This window comes from Lynx canadensis, chromosome A1 (genome assembly GCF_007474595.2).
Source record: "Lynx canadensis isolate LIC74 chromosome A1, mLynCan4.pri.v2, whole genome shotgun sequence".
Lineage (NCBI taxonomy): Eukaryota > Metazoa > Chordata > Mammalia > Carnivora > Felidae > Lynx > Lynx canadensis.
Window position 1 is genome coordinate 106,464,112 of NC_044303.2, and position 16,585 is coordinate 106,480,696.

Here is a 16,585-nt window from a genome sequence, read left to right on the forward strand (position 1 = left end):
TGGGAACTCTGAGGCACTGTGTACAGCCCCCAGGTGTGTGCTTCACAGTGCTGGGGATCCGTTTACCTAGTCTGTTATGAATGCGATCCCGTGCAGCTCTGCTCTTGACACGCATACCTATACCTGTGTGTGCGCATATACAATCGGGATATTAAAGTGGGGATGTGGGGTGCCTGGGTGGCTCAGTCAGTTAAGCGCCTGCCTTCAGCTCGGGTCATGATCTTGCAGTTCGTGAGTTCCAGCCCCACATTGGGCTTTGCGCTGACAGTGCAGAGCCTGCTTGGGATTCTCTCTCCCTCTCTTTCTGCTCCTCCCCCGCTGTTCTTTCTCTCTCTCTCTCTCTCTCTCTCTCTCTCTCTGAGTGAATAAATAAAATAAGCTTAAAATTTTTTTTAAAAGGTGGGGATTTATTTACTTTTATTTGTGTTATTATAACACAGCCATTTTTGTAATCGTGTGGAATCTCAAAGGCAAGAAAAAAATAGAAATCCCTCTAGCTGAAACTTAATACTCAGACCCAGACCATCTCAAGATGCTGCGATATATTTAAATTTCATTCGTATGATAAAATTACCCAATTTGTGACCTGCAAGTCCCCTATATGTGACAACAGGCACAGTGGTTTGGTGTAGAATGAATCGCATCCATGAATGTGGTTGATCAATTAATCTGAAAGAAACAACACTAATGCTGATATCATCAGCTCCTGAGCAAAGTTTTCAAACTATAAAACATGTTAAAGGAGATTGGTAATGAACAAGGGCGCTCTTCCTGTTTGATCAAAATGATAAATGCAGTTCCGGAACTTCTGGAATCTCTCCTTTTACCAGTCATTAGGCAAGTGGCCAGAAAGCTGTTATCCCAATTACAGACGAAGACCAACAAGATGCAAGCTTGTCTTTTAATAAAGAATCTTTATGTCTAGAATTACAATATATTTTGTTTTGCCTCCTCTCTCATTGACCCACATCTTAAAATGGGATAATATTAATTAAATTATCCCATTAAATTAAATGCTGTTCTTCAGCTTGTAGCAGTGTCTGACATGCAGTAGGCACTCAATCAACATGAGTTGGTGTCAGTTATATTCATCACAAGTAATGAATTGTGATTCTAATTACATGTGGATTTTACTGACATTAAAAATAGGGGTGCCTGGGTGGCTCAGTCAGTTAAGCTTCCGGCTCCTGACTTTGGCTTAGATCATGACCTCATGGTGTCATGAGTTCGAGCCCTACATCAGGTTCTATGCTGGCAGCACAGAGCCTGCTTGGGATTCTCTCTCTCTCCCTCTCTCTCTGCCTCTCCCCAGCTCGTGTGCTTTATTTCTCACTCTCTCAAAATAAATAAATAAACTTAAAAAACAAAAACAAATGTTTGTGTCTAGTCTTCAATGATAAATAATACATTTATCTCGGGGTGCCTGGGTGCCTCAGTCCGTTAAGCGTTCAACTTCGGCTCTGGTCATGATCTCATGGTTTATGAGTTTGAGCCCTGTGTCAGCCTCTGTGCTGACAGCTCAGAGCTGGAGCCTGCTTCGGCTTCTGTGTGTGTCTCTCTCTGTCCCTCCCCTGCTTGTGTGTGTGTATTCTCTCTCTCTGAAAAGTAAATAAACATTAAAAAAATTTTTTTGTAAATAATACATTTACCTCACTAATTTTATTAATCTTTTCCCACTTACTTGTTCTATATTTGTTCATTTTGTTTCTCCTCCTCTTGGTCTCTGTCTTCTCTGTGTCCTTCCTTATTATTTTTTCTTACCTCCTTTTATTATCTCCATCTTAGCTTACCATTTTCTAGTTCTCCTTAATAAGATTGTTTAATGGATCAGGAAAACCTCAGTTTCCTTATATATATATATATATATATATATATATATATATATATATATAAATCTATATATATATATATTCCTTATATATATAAATATATATAAATCTATATATATATATTCCTTATATATATAAATATATATAAATCTATATATATATATATTCCTTATATATATAAATATATATATAATTCACACGTTAGTGGATTGTGAATCCGCGTGGCATGGTAACATGGACATTACAAGAGCAGGGTAGCTGGAAATATTTGGGGACAAGGAGAGATGTCCAATTAGCTTGCTTCCCAATCTGGTGAGTGTGTTCTACCAATTTACCATCTCATAGCACATGAGTGCACAGAGGTACTGAGTTAGTTTAAGGACATTAAGGTGAAAGGCCTAGGGAAAAAGTTCAAAGTCCGTGTCAAATAAGTATTTTTTAGGCATCTGATCCCTCCTTTTTCAAGGGATTGTAAATTTAAAGTAGACAACAAAATCCTTGCATTCACATAGTTGACATTTTAGTTCTATTAAAACTTTTATTTCAAAGGCTGTTTCTGAATGATTTCTAAAGGAGAAGGCAAGAAGTGTTCCTCTTACCTGGAGTTAGTAGAATATGTCATTGAGGAATAAAGAATAAAATTAAATTTTCCTAAGATAATGTGCAACATAAAATGAAATTGAAGTAAATACCAGTATACAAGTGCTATTTACTATTGCCTTCAGTTTTGAGTTTCAAATACATAGTTAATTTTTTTTCAGTAAAGTTGACTTATAGTAATAAATCTACATTCTCATTCTTTATTTCAACTGACAGAACAAAAAGTCCATAACCGGTAGATGTCACTGCACAAATGAATATTTTGTTGTTGTTTTTGTCTTTATTGTGTGTTTAATTTTGTTTTGGCAGCTTTTATTCACTTTTGACTTGATAAAGTATGATGTTCAGAAAGATGAACCCATTAGAAATGAACAGGGCTGGTGTATTCCTGTGAAAAAAGGTAAGATTCTTGTGTTTGACCACGTCCCCTCAGGCAATGTTTCTGAATTTCTGTTTAATTACTACTGAATTTAGAATGAATGGCTTTTACTAATATGTGATGAGACTTGTTTGGAATTTCAGTGCAGGGAGAAGAGTTTAATTATTAGATGTTAGGGATCCCAGATGAGTCACTCAGTAAGATATTGAAATTTAGAACACATTACTATTGCGCTCATATTTCCTTTTTTTAAAAATGTTTATTTTGAGAGAAGGAGAGCAAGCAGAGGAGTGGCAGAGAGAGAAGGAGAGAGAGTGGAGCCTGATGAAGGGCTCAGTCTTACTACTGTGAGATCATGACCTAAGCTGAAATCAAGAGTTGGATGCTTAACCAACTGAGCCATGCAGGCACTCCTGGGCTTATATTTTTCTCAGTCCACCATGTCTAGCTGTAATAGTGGCACTAATGTCCCATATGACTAAGATATAATATGAAAAACAATGCCCTAGTTATCATTCTAGGTATAATGGAAAGTCAGGCAGACTTCGATTTAAATGTGGGCTCTCACGCTTAGAAACTGTCCAACTCTGGGCAGGCCACTCAGGCTGAGATTATTTTCTTCATATGTAGAGTAGAGGTGACAATATTTATTTATGAAGTTATTGTTCACAATTACATGAGATGATAGATGTAGAACCCTACTGAGAGCCTGGCATGTGGGTTGCTACCTCCCCACTTCTCTTCTCCCTCTTGCTTCCCTCCTCCCCCAAGGAGGACTTTATGATGATTTTTGGTTAGACATGTTAATAAAAGCAAGTGCCCCAATTAACTTGCTGCTGCATATAATCAGTCTAGGAATTTAAATGTAGATATGTGCATTTGGAATTGTTTAGACATTCAGTCTGAATAAATCAGGCCAAAATTACTTTTTGCCGCCTCAGAATATGCTTGGACTACATTTCAGAGATGATTTCATTTAAATTGTTACTTCAAATGTGGAGATAAAGGTTGCAAGCCTGGTCGGTTGGTTTGTTCTGGTAGCTGAAAGCTTGGGAAAAATATAAGCATTATCTATTAAAACACAAATTTCCTTCTCCTCTGAATTTCAAGCCTAAGGGCATCTATAAAATATCTTTCCCTAATTCAACTCTATAAGCTGTGTCCAAGAAAAAAAGCCATTTCTAAACTATACACACACTTAACTAGTGTGTTTTGTTTTATTTTATTTATTTATTTTACAATTTTATTTGTTTAAGTAATCTCTGTACCCAACATGGGACTCAAACTCACAACCTCAAGATTATGAGTCACACGCTCTACCAAGCAAGCCAGCCAAGCACTCCTGGTGTATTTTACTTATTACAATTACAATCGTATCTGACATTGGAACTTGAATCCCAGAACTGCTTATGTAAACTCAGGGTTTTTTAAAAAGCAGATTGTCCCCAAACATCTGCTTTAGTGTTTTGCAATTCTCATTATGAATTACTCAGTATTTTTTTCTATTAATGGTATTTTGCCTTGCATACATTTGCCTAGAACAGATAGAAGAAACACTATGATCTTTTTAAGCATTTGTAATAATTAATTGTCAGGGAAGAAACTATAAGCCTGTGTCTTGAAGAAAAAAAGAAGAACATAAATTCTAAGGGAAATAAGAGAAGCTTGGAAATTTCTGAAATAGAGGATATGTAGACTGAAGGAATATGTGATGGAAGACAGGCTTAGAAGTCAGATGAACCTGGTTAAAAAAAACCATCTCCAACATTTGGCAAATATGTGACACTGGGCAAATTACTTTCTCTTTCTCGGTTTCTTCACCTCTAAAATGGAGATAATATGAGGGCTTGTGTTATAGGTTTGTGATGAGACTCAAATGGGATACATAAAATAAAGTGCTCAGAATAACGACTGGTACCCAGAAAATGCTCAGAAAGTGTAGCAGTGGCCATGATGATGATGGAGGTGTCACTGATGACAGTGACAACCAGGAGACTTTTCTGTAGTAGAGCAGGCATGGCTTTGCCACTGGTGTATATCTTTGGAAGCCAGGATGTCCAGAATGAGTGGAAGCAATGAGAGTTGAACAGAGAATGTTAAAATGATATAAATCACTCTACAATGTGCTGGAATTAACCCCGTCTAATCAATCATGTGGATGTTGCCTCTCTTCACAGGAAGTCAACAATGGCCTTAGAATGTTCTGGGACAGGGGTGCCTAGCTAGGTGGCTCAGTCTGTTAAGCGTCTGACTTCGGCTCAGGTCATGATCTCACATCTCAACTCATGATCTCACGGTTCATGAGTTTGAGCCCTGCATCGGGCTCTCTGCTCTCGGCACAGAGCCCACTTTGGATCCTGTCTCCCTCTCTCTGCCCCTTCCCCGCTCTTTCTCTGAAAAACTAAATAGACATTTAAAAAAATTTTTTTTCAGGCAGTGATTGCTGCTTCCCTTAGTCTTCTATCATTCTCATAGAAGTAGTTTTTTACCGCGCAGCTTGCTGGGCAAAATCCTGATCAATTTGAGTAAATCTGATCGAAAATTTTTTTCAGATAATGTTTCTAAGTAATACTAATAACTTTTATGCCTTGTCTCTTGCCCATTGAGGATTTCCAGACAACATCCAATAAGAATAAAACATTTTCTTAAACTTCTAATAACTTCTAGACCAGAGATAGTAGTGAACAGAAACCTTGCTGCAGAATCCTAGACTTACATTTGAGTTCTGGGTCCATTCCTGTTCATCTGTTGGTCTTTGGTAATTTACTTCACCCTTCTGGGCCTTTTCTTCCCTGTGAAATAGGAATTTTAATGATCAATTTCAAAGGATTTCTGTGAGGAAAAAACAAGCTAGCATTTGCAAGGGGCTCATGGGGCTTGCTACATAGTAAATGCTCAGTAAACACCGCTACAGTCATAATCTTATTAACATTATTATTGTGGTTATTTATAGGGTTGTCATTATTCTTAGTGTTAAAATCTAGTTAACATAAAAGAAAAGTAGCCTTTGGTCATCCATGCAGGATGTAAAATAAATTTAATATGGTTTTGTTGGCATTCGCTTTCCTTTTTTGTTAGTTTTTCCAAAGTAATTTGTGTCTGTGGCAGTCTGTGAAAGGATATGCTGGATGCAGACACCCAGAGTGCCTGAGGTCAAACATAATAAAAATAAGTTCAGAGGAAGATCGGCAACCCTGGTTGTGTTGGTCAGATACCATTTAAGTACGTGCATGATATGTGTAATAATCGTTTTAATCCAATCACTGAAAAATGCTTTTCTCTCCCAGGAGAACCTGGACTTCTCATTTCTCGAGTGACTGAGAATAATCCCTTTTTTGGTTATGCTGGGAATAAGAAGCACACAGAAAAGAAACTGCTTTGTGATGTTTTTAAGAAGGGAGATGTTTACTTTAACACAGGAGATTTAATGGTCCAAGATCAGGAGAATTTCCTTTATTTTTGGGACCGTATTGGAGACACTTTCAGGTATGAAATAACATCGGTTGTACTGCTGGTTCTGTGACTGTGAACCGTGCTCTAAGCAAGGCTCTATGGAAACATTCTAGACGCCCTGGTCTTTACCTTCAGGGCAGACAGAGCGCTTTTTATCTCAATAATGTCTCCTCATTTAAAAATTCATGGACCATCTGTTGTTAGATTGAAACGTAAGTTAAATCTTGATGTCAATTTTTATCATTACTTTAATGAATCAGTGTGGTCAAAATCAGTGAGCTCCTTTTGTTAGAATATAAAATAGACAGGGGCGCCTGGGTGGCTCAGTGGGTTGAGCGTCCAACTTCGGCTCACTTCATGATGTCACAGCTTGTCGAGCTGTCACGTCCGGCTCTGTGCTGACAGCTCGGAGCCTGGAGCCTGCTGCAGATTCTGTGTCTTCCTCTCTTTCTGCCCCTAACCCATTCACGTTCTATCTCTGTTTCTCTCAAAAATAAATAAACGTTAGACATTTTAGACATATTTAGACATTCATATATGTATAAAATATAATATATATAATATATAAAATATATAATATATAAATATTTAATATATAAATAAATAAAAATATATTTATATTTATAAATAAATAAATTTATATATTTATATAATATATATTTAAAATAAATAAATATAAATAAAATATATAAATATAAATATATAAATATATAAGATATATAAAAATATATATGTTTATATAATATATATAAAATATTATATGTATATGTGTGTGTGTGTGTATATATCTCCTCTGAACTTATTTTTATTATATTTGACTTTATCCACTCTGGGTGTTTAAATGGCAGGGTTGAAACAGAAACCAATCTGGTCAAATATGGTCTAATTCTTGACCTAATGATAAAAACAGTGAAAGGGCCAAATTTATCTTTTTTACATTTCTTTCTTAATTCCTTAAGATTATTTTGGGCTTATGAAATTATTAGTCATGGTCTATGACTATAGAACAGTGAAGAACATACAGGTGACATTCAGAAACATGTTTGAATGAATAAATGAGTCATACTTCTTACTTCCTCACCTTCTGGTACCACGTTATGTGCTCACCATACGTAAAATTATTTTAACTGAAATAGAATATTCTTTGGCATTCAGGGAACCAAAGGGGTTAATCCCTAGAAGCTGAAGGGGGTCGGTACGTGGAGAGGCCACTATAGCTTTCCTTTCATTTTTTTCTATCTCTGTCATTGGAGACAGGGAATGTTTTGTACTGAACTGTTAATACATCTCATAAATAAAGAGGGGTTTATCATTCTTTTCCTTTTATGACATATTACCAAAAAACACTTTACAGTAACCAGTTTCTACCAATGAAACACAGATAAAGTAATTTTCACTAAAACACTGATTCCGGTTTTGTTGACTTGTCAACAGTGTGCTCCCTTACAAATGCCTTACAAATGCCTTCCGTTCGTTCTGAAATCTGCCATTGTGTTCAGTTACTAGGTACTGGCACGGAGCCACGTACAAGGCACTAAAACTAAAACTGGGTACCTACTTCTTCAAATATAGGTGTATTAATCAGAACTTCTTTCTTTCATTTAGGTGGAAAGGAGAAAATGTTGCAACCACAGAGGTTGCTGATGTTATTGGAATGTTGGATTTCATACAGGAAACAAACGTGTATGGGGTGGTGGTGCCAGGTATGAATATAATTCAGGTTTGGGAAGAGTTCTCCGAATAGAATGTGCCACATTTCTTCACTTCTGCAATGATCTTACTAATGCCACATTTCATTTTTTTTATCAATTAAAATAAGTAGCTTAGTCTTGTCTTGGCAAGTGACTCTAGACCAGGCTAACAAATTTCATGGTCCCATCAGGTACCAACTTAATTTTAATGTATGTGTGTATTTTTAGGTAAAGCTTGGAAACTCTGGTCAGTGACTCACTGCTCGAAAATAGTTACAGCTCTTCCATAGTTTATTATTGTTCTCTTTATGACTAGAGTTTATACATGCTACTAAACGTGGACATGTTCTAGTTTAAATGTTTTATGACACTGACTTGTAGCTAAGTTGAGTCTTCTTCAAAAATAATTTTAAAGTCTGTTTGGCCTCATTTATCTTTGAAAGTATGCAGAAGAGGATTTCTCATGATGGCGAAAATGGCAAAGAAAAGTTACCAAGTTGGAATTAGAGGATAGCTATGCCCCTTTGCTCTTCTGTGCTGTTTTGATAAACAACAGTGTTTTCCAACTAATGTTTGTAGGTGCCCAGGACACATGAGGGAGTATTAAATGGGGGGCAGAGGAGGGGATATTTACTCTAACAGACATTGGGTGCTGGAGGAAAGCTATAGGAGATTCTGATTCCCTGGAAAAATCCATAGGTGGCATGATCAGCAGTAAGTGATCTGTGTAATTAGTTATGGAAATGACAGTCTAGTTTTTAAATTTGAAAACAATGTTGTCTTTTATTTTTATTTTTTTTTTTGCATTGACTCTTAACATGGATATATTTCTGGAATATATTCACCAGTAAATAAATGTCTCCTCTTAATATTTTACATTAATGGTTGTAGGATGTAAACTAGGGGTTATTTATGGTGTTTTCCACCCCATCTATTTCATTTTCGTGGTGTGGATGATTAAGAATAGAGTCTACCGTTCCCTGTTTATAACTTATTTCTGGGGAGCAAATCATATGCTCCAGGAAGGACCCACTCATTTATGCTACTGTTGCATTGTTATTGCTGTGACACGATTAATGTCCCTATTTGCAACAATTAGTATATAATTAACAGGACCGTTTTAAAAATCACCTAGTACCTGTAAAATTAATGCTATTTCCAACTTTTTTTTCAGATTATGAAGGAAAAGCAGGAATGGCTTCTATTACTTTAAAACCAAATAAGTCCTTAGACTTGGAGAAAGTTTATGAACAAGTTGTATCTTTTCTACCAGCTTATGCCTGCCCAAGATTTTTAAGAATTCAGGTAATCTTACTGCTTGACCTTTAAGAATTCAGGTAATTGTACTTGGGTAAAGACTCAACTGAACTACAAGAGCAGGAATCCAGGAGATGGTCTACTTACAAAATAATATTTTATCTTTTAGATATTGTGAGCACTTTATTTCTATTAGAAAATCTCAAGAACACTGAAAATCATTAGGATGCTAATTTATGCCATGTTCGAAGCCTAATTATAGAAGGGAGTGTGATGAAATGCTAGGATGTCTTTGTCTTTGTCCTCATTATGGGATCGTTTTGTGCCTCTTCACTCAAGACCTCAGAGATGGTTTCAAGCCAAAACTACGTCTCACCCAAGCCTTGTGAAGACGTTTGGTGCTCTGTGCCTAAAATTATGTTCCACCAAGCTGACCTCAAGGTGTCTGCAGGATGTGTGCAGAGCCTAAAAGCAAATGGCTTTAAGCAATTCTGCTTTTAATTTTTATCTCCTTCTGTCTACCCTCCCTCTGGGACTTTATACCTTTAGGGATTTCTGAATGTATTTGTTTTGAGAGCTGGACATTCTCTTCTTAGGTTATTAGAATAAAAAACAGTAAAAAGAAAATTTACTTAGCTACTTTATCATTTTGCTTGCCCATTTATTCAGCCATTCATGTATTTAGTATTGTGAACGCAAAGCTCATACTTATCACCTCTTAACATCCAATCACATAGAGCTTTTCTGGATACATTTGTCGTATCACTGTTACATTCCTAGGGGAGCAATTGATGGCCTCATATTCATCTTTAAAGCATTTGTTGAGCATCTTTGTGGCCTGTCATTACTTGGCCAGTGGGACACATCATCTTAACTGTCATAAATACATATTTACATAATTTTCTATTTTTCTGTTTGTATACACTGCCTCAGATTATTTTCATTAAAATGCTCTGAAATACTAAAGGTAAGTGGATGTAAAGCAGAAGGAACAATTCTCAACTGGAATTTTTAGTGAGATCATTGTAGAATGATCTACAATGTATAACATTCTTACATGCTGTTGTGAGAAATAATACAGAAAGATCCTGTGTGTACTCATTACTTGATTTCCTCCAGTGGTGACATTTTTTCAAAACTATTATAACCTGGACATAGACAGTGATACAATCTATCCATCTTATTAAATTTCCTGCTTTACTTATATTCGCACGTGCATGTGTGCGTGTGTGTGTGTATGTGTGTGTGTGTGTTTTAAGGCCTATACACTTTTATCACCCATGTTGCTTCATTCATCATTGACTGCCGTCAAGATATGAGCATTCCTGGGGCGCCTGGGTGGCACAGTCGGTTAAGCGTCCGACTTCAGCCAGGTCACGATCTCGCGGTCCGTGAGTTCGAGCCCCGCGTCAGGCTCTGGGCTGATGGCTCAGAGCCTGGAGCCTGTTTCCGGTTCTGTGTCTCCCTCTCTCTCTGCCCCTCGCCCGTTCATGCTCTGTCTCTCTCTGTCCCAAAAATAAATAAACGTTGAAAAAAAATTAAAAAAAAAAAAAAGATATGGGCATTCCTGATACCACAAGAATTCTTTCCCTTTTATAAGCATATCCTACTTACTCTTGGCCCTCCCCATACCACCCTAGAAATAGTGTACTATAATGGAGTACACAGTTGATAGATTAAATAATATCTTAAACATTTTCCCCCTAGGGCACCTTACAATTCACTTTCATGAAGCAGAAGAAATATTTTAGCTTTGAACTACTCTAGAAGTCTAAATCAGTCTTGGACAAACTTAGAAAATATTCTAGTGTCATTAAACACCTCAAAGAACTAGAGCCGTGACTATTATATTTATTACAGTATTTGTATTTATTACAGTATTTATTACAATGCATGATAGTTGGCAGTCGAAATATTTATTTAACAAATGAATTCCTACAAATGATGTGATAGAAGCAGAGCAAAAAGCATAGGTCACCTCTGACAAAATGAATAAAGCAACTATATTATCAAAATAAAATCTTATCGAAGTCCGTTTAGCACAAATTAAAAAATGACTTTTTTGGCCAATAAATTTACAAAAAAAAATTTTATATGGTATTGCTCAGTATGGGTACAATGAAATTAAATGGTCCTTTCATTCTCCTTGTAGAAACACAAGGTGTTATAATCTATCTAGAAAACAATTTGGTAAGTATATAATCAGACTCTTAGAATTTACATGTTTTGACTCAGTAATTTCATTTCCTGAAATATGTCCTTAGAAAATAATCAAAGATGAACAAATGTTATATATAAAGATGTTCTTCAAAGTATTGTTTATAGCAATAAAAATTTGTGATATTCTTTATAAGTTAGAATAAGAGTAATGTTAATTAAAATATTATAATTAGATGAGATCTTATTAAACCATTTTCATTACCTAATGAAAACCATTTTCATTACCTAATGAAAAATTACCTAATCTGGGGAAATATACCTGGCACATTATAAAACCTTTTTTCTTTTAAGGTTGAACATCAATAGTGTAAGTGCAGTGAGCTTCTAATTTTCTAAAAATGAGAAAAAGAGTATGTGTTTCTACACAGATCTAATTCTGTGATGACAGTATTGGGAAAGGGTGGGGACAGTGAGGATGAGGTCAGGGAAGGAGATTCACAGAGAACTTGACTCTTGAATTAGTTCAGAAGGATGAATAAAAATGGCCATATTACTCATAGAACCTTTATAAGGACCTCTACGTGGTCATCTGATTTAAAACAAGCTCCTTCTCCATGCCTGAAACAACCACAAAGGGTTACATTTTATCTCCTTTTTTTGTTGTGTTTTTTTAATGTTTATTTATTTTTGAGAGAGAGAGAGAGAGAGACAGAGCTGGATTGGGGGAGGGGCAGACAGAGAGGGAGACACAGAATCTGAAGCAGGCTTCAGGCTCTGAGCTGTCAGCACAGAGCCCAACTCAGGACCCGAACTCACGAACTGTGAGATTGTGACCTGAGCCAAAGTCAGATACTTAACTGACTGAGCGACCCAGCTGCCCCCATTTTATCTCCTTTAAATCCCTTAAAGCAGAGCTTCTGAAATTTTCTAGATTCATGGCATCTATAGTGTCTCAGTAAATATTTCCTGGCACTCTGCAGTCAAGCAAATACCTAAACTTTGATTTATTCAGTATTTGGGTCAAAACAAATTCATAAATCTAACACATTAGTTGCTGTTTGAAAAAGTAATGCATACAACATGAAAGAAAAAATGCTGTGTTTTTTTAATAACCAGATGTACCAAAGAGATGTAAATTGGGCATTATACAACTCCTCAAACCCTGGGATTAGATCAGACTGAACAGAACCAGCCTAATTCTTTGTTCCACATTGATTTTCGGCTGTACTTCCCTTTTATCATGCCGACCACTGAAAACCCTGTTTCATAAAGACATGACATCATTGGAAAGAATGTATCACAAACTACTATAGGAACTGTGAACTACCTTGAGCTAGTAGTTTGCAAGTGGTGACTGAGATGTCACAGGGTTTACCTACAAAATTTAAAATATCCCTTGGACACTCTGGAAGTTCACCAGGGATACTGCAAAGCACCTTAGTGCAGAGTTTGGCAACCCAAGTATTAGATCATCCTTTACCCCTTCTGGTTTTTATCGAATTCTGCCTTATGAAATAGAATGTTCTCTTTTATAACTTCTATCTTCTTGGTGTCTAATAGCTTTCTCTGTACATAATGTACTGACAGTGAATTAAAGTGATAAGCCTGTGTGTTTTAGAGGGTTTATAATCAAGTGTAATTAGTTTTTGACGATTTTCATAATTCTTTTTTTTTTATATTTATTTTGGGGAGACTGCAAGTGAGGGGGGCAGAGAAAGGGGGACAGAGGATCTGAAGTGGGCTTTGCTGACAGACTGACAGCAGTGAGCCACTGTGGGGCTTGAACTCACGAGCCACGAATCATGACCTGAGCCAAATTCGGACACTCAACCGACTGATCCACCCGGGTGACCCGACAATTTTCGTAATTCTTACAGGTTGAATAAAGCTCAGCGGTAAATTGAGCTAAAGATTTCAGTGTTTTAGAGGGCATTTTAAAATTTCTAATGTTGAATTAGTAGTAGTAAATAGAGAGATGGTCAATGGTTATGAAAGTGTTATAATTAAACGTTAGAGTCTCATTACTGAATATTTTGTTTATATATTTTAGACAATATTAAATGATTCCACTAATTCTGGCAATTATTTTACAGGAGAAGATGGAAACAACAGGGACATTCAAACTACAGAAGTGTCACTTGGTGGAAGAAGGGTTTAGTCCACTGAAAATTTCTGACCCACTTTATTTCATGGATAACTTGAAAAAGTCTTATGTTCCCTTGAGCAAAGAACTCTATGATCAGATCATGTTAGGGGAGGTCAAACTTTAAGATTTTTTACGTATTGGATTTTCATATGTTTTCTTAGGACAGGTGAGAAGAGAGGAGAGTGTGATTCTTTAACATTAAAGGAGGAAGGGAATGGACATTAATCAACATATGCTGTATTTTCTTTAATACGCAGCAGCTTTTCTTTTAGTAGGAACTTTAATTTGTTTTAATTCAAAACAAACTCTAGTTGATTATTTGTTTTACCTATTTTGGGGTTTAGTGCATAACTAATATTTGCTTTAGTTGTAAAGATTCTAAATGATACATAAGTGGGTAACAATTTAGACACTTAGTAAAAAGGTACTTTTAAATATTTAGTTTCTAGTTTTGAAAAATGGGTTTATTTTTACTCCATTATTTGATTTTTATCTGCCCTGTCCTAAAACTCAATAAAATCATCTTCATTAGTATGTGTTTTGAGGTGTTTTTTTTTTCTGATGTTTTTAATTATAAACTTCCAGTAGAGGAAGCTGACTGGCCAAAATATATGCACTTCTATCGCCCTTCTCTTGAATTCACATTCAGATGATAGAAGAAACATAGAAGTGTGAGAGAGCAAAACAAGAAAACTGGTAAGCTCGAAACATTTAGGAACTTTTGAAAGATGCATAAATGGGATCAAATTCATTATAAAATCCAACAGAGCTCTAGAAACCACTAATGATACAAAGAATGGACTAGAACAAGAATGCAGGTAGGAACCCCAAGATCGGAGGCAGGAAAAGGCTTTGAGTGTGAGCAGACTTGTGAGTTGTTAACTGAGAACACTATCGCAAGGACAGGGTAATAAGCACCCTTGCACTTCTTTCAGTCTGGAAGTGCCAAGCTCCAAGGTTTGCTTCAAGCTAGAACCACATGAACAGCTCTCAGCAAAGTGAGCTTTCTCCCACAGGGGGGAGTGTGGAGCTGGACTGAGAAGTGGAGCAGAGTTCGGCAGGAAGCTCCTTTGCCCATAAACCCGGCTCCCTGTGCAACCAGAAGGAAAGTTGGCTTTGCCTCAGGTTGCCTCCCATGCTAAAACGCTTATTTTGGTTGGAAGAGAATTTGCAGATCTTGTAGTTCCTTTTTGTCATTGTTGGAAAAACAAAGGTTATAAGGTTGAAATATGTTTTAAATGTAAAGGTTAACCATAAGTAACATAGAAATAAGAGGCCAAACTTTAGGATAAGGAAAACGAAAAAGAAAATAAAATCAATTTTGCAAAAATAAAAAATTTTAAAAGAGAAAAAAAGTTTTTAAATGGTAAGTAGAATGAATTAAATAAGTGTATTCTCCCACTATCTGAGAATGGATAAATGTTGTTTGTTAAAAAATATTAAGTGAATGAATAAATTAGCATTTAATTTTTATACTGGTGATTGGTGTTCTTTACCTTTCCCATTAAAAAACTGCTTTGCCTTTATGTACATATTTTTAATTTATGGGTGCTCTTTACTGCAATAAATCTGAACACTTTTCTACTAATTCCTCTTTAAAATCTTTGGAGATTAGATCATGATGGTGAATTTAGCATACACATCTCACTCCCTTACCCACACCTTTCCTGTCAAATCCATTACAGTAAAAGACAGAATATTATGAAGACAATAATCCACTAAAAGATGGGGGGGGGCGGACAAGAGAGTCTGTCTTCTGTAGATAAAACATTGTCAGAAATTACTGGAAAGTGGAAAATACCTGGGATCAGATTATCAAAGAAACAACAGCAGGATGGGGGAAACGAAGCCTCACGATAAAGCAGTTGAAAACTGCTTCAAAGGCAAAAGAAACTCCAGCCACATTGAAAATACATATAAAGACCAAGATGGGCCCTCTGTGTAATTGTAACAAATTGAGATAGTGAGTTTCTCTGCTTTTCTCTTGATTATAAAAAATTTGCATCAGCGCATAAAATAATTCATGACATAAAAGAAAGAAAATAAGACTGCATGACATTCAAAATGCCTTTCAAACAAAAGACACTAAGGATTTACGTTTTTAAAGAGTTGGGAAGTAAGACAAAACATCTAGAAACTTGGGGAAGGAAGCTGGCCACATGTATTGTTAAGAACAATTGTAGGGGCGCCTGGGTGGCGCAGTCGGTTAAGCGTCCGACTTCAGCCAGGTCACGATCTCATGGTCCGTGAGTTCGAGCCCCGCGTCGGGCTCTGGGCTGATGGCTCAGAGCCTGGAGCCTGTTTCCGATTCTGTGTCTCCCTCTCTCTCTGCCCCTCCCCCGTTCATGCTCTGTCTCTCTCTGTCCCAAAAATAAAAAAATTTTTTTAAAAAATGTAAAAAATAAAAATACATAAAAATAAAAAGGAAGTCTATAAATAGCCAATTGTTTTTGATCCACATCAAAATATCTGATTTTGCTATTTAATTACCTTCATACTCTAAACCCAAGAAGAAAACACTATCTGAAGCTATCACAATGCATCTGCTATGAAAACATGAAAAGCCATTTAGATCAAATGGGGTTTTGTAGTAAAAGGAATTAATTTTTTTCTGGGAAATGGGAGAAGTTTCATATATAAAAAGAACAAAGCAATAATACAGTTTTCTCATATGTTTTTCTTAGCCTTTAGTCATTCACACTGGACTAAAAAAAGACTGTGGGCAGTAACCCACAGATAACCCCAGTCTTATCGTGAGAAAAAGCATCCAAAAAATGCCAAATGAGAACACTTTCCAAAATACCTGACTAGCACTCCTCAAAACTGTCAAGGTCAGTAAAGACCCAGAGACGTATAGGCTTGTGTCTAGGTTCGGAATGTAAAATATTGGGCAATTTTAAGAAAATTATTGTCTTTGTGTAAGAGAGATATCAGATTAACAAGTTCTAAAAACTCTATGGAATAGCAAATGATGATCTTTCTTATTATTAATCTGTAGTGATTTTTATTTCTTAAAAAATTTCCCAAACAGTGGTGTATATCTACTGGCCCACACTGCAGATGTAGAAGT

The 16,585-nt window shown here is 36.2% G+C and overlaps 1 protein-coding gene across 1 annotated transcript in view; it reads left to right on the top strand.

Annotated features, from left to right (window-relative positions):
- Window positions 1-14,046, top strand: part of SLC27A6 (solute carrier family 27 member 6) — a 75,031-nt gene extending 60,985 nt beyond the window's left edge. The window contains exons 6-10 of the mRNA XM_030317416.2: window positions 2,739-2,829; window positions 6,096-6,294; window positions 7,867-7,964; window positions 9,127-9,257; window positions 13,463-14,046. Coding sequence (XP_030173276.1) covers window positions 2,739-2,829; window positions 6,096-6,294; window positions 7,867-7,964; window positions 9,127-9,257; window positions 13,463-13,639 — 696 coding nt within the window. The 3' untranslated portion in view covers window positions 13,640-14,046. The remainder of the gene's footprint in view (window positions 1-2,738; window positions 2,830-6,095; window positions 6,295-7,866; window positions 7,965-9,126; window positions 9,258-13,462) is intronic.
- Window positions 14,047-16,585: the final 2,539 nt, after the last annotated feature.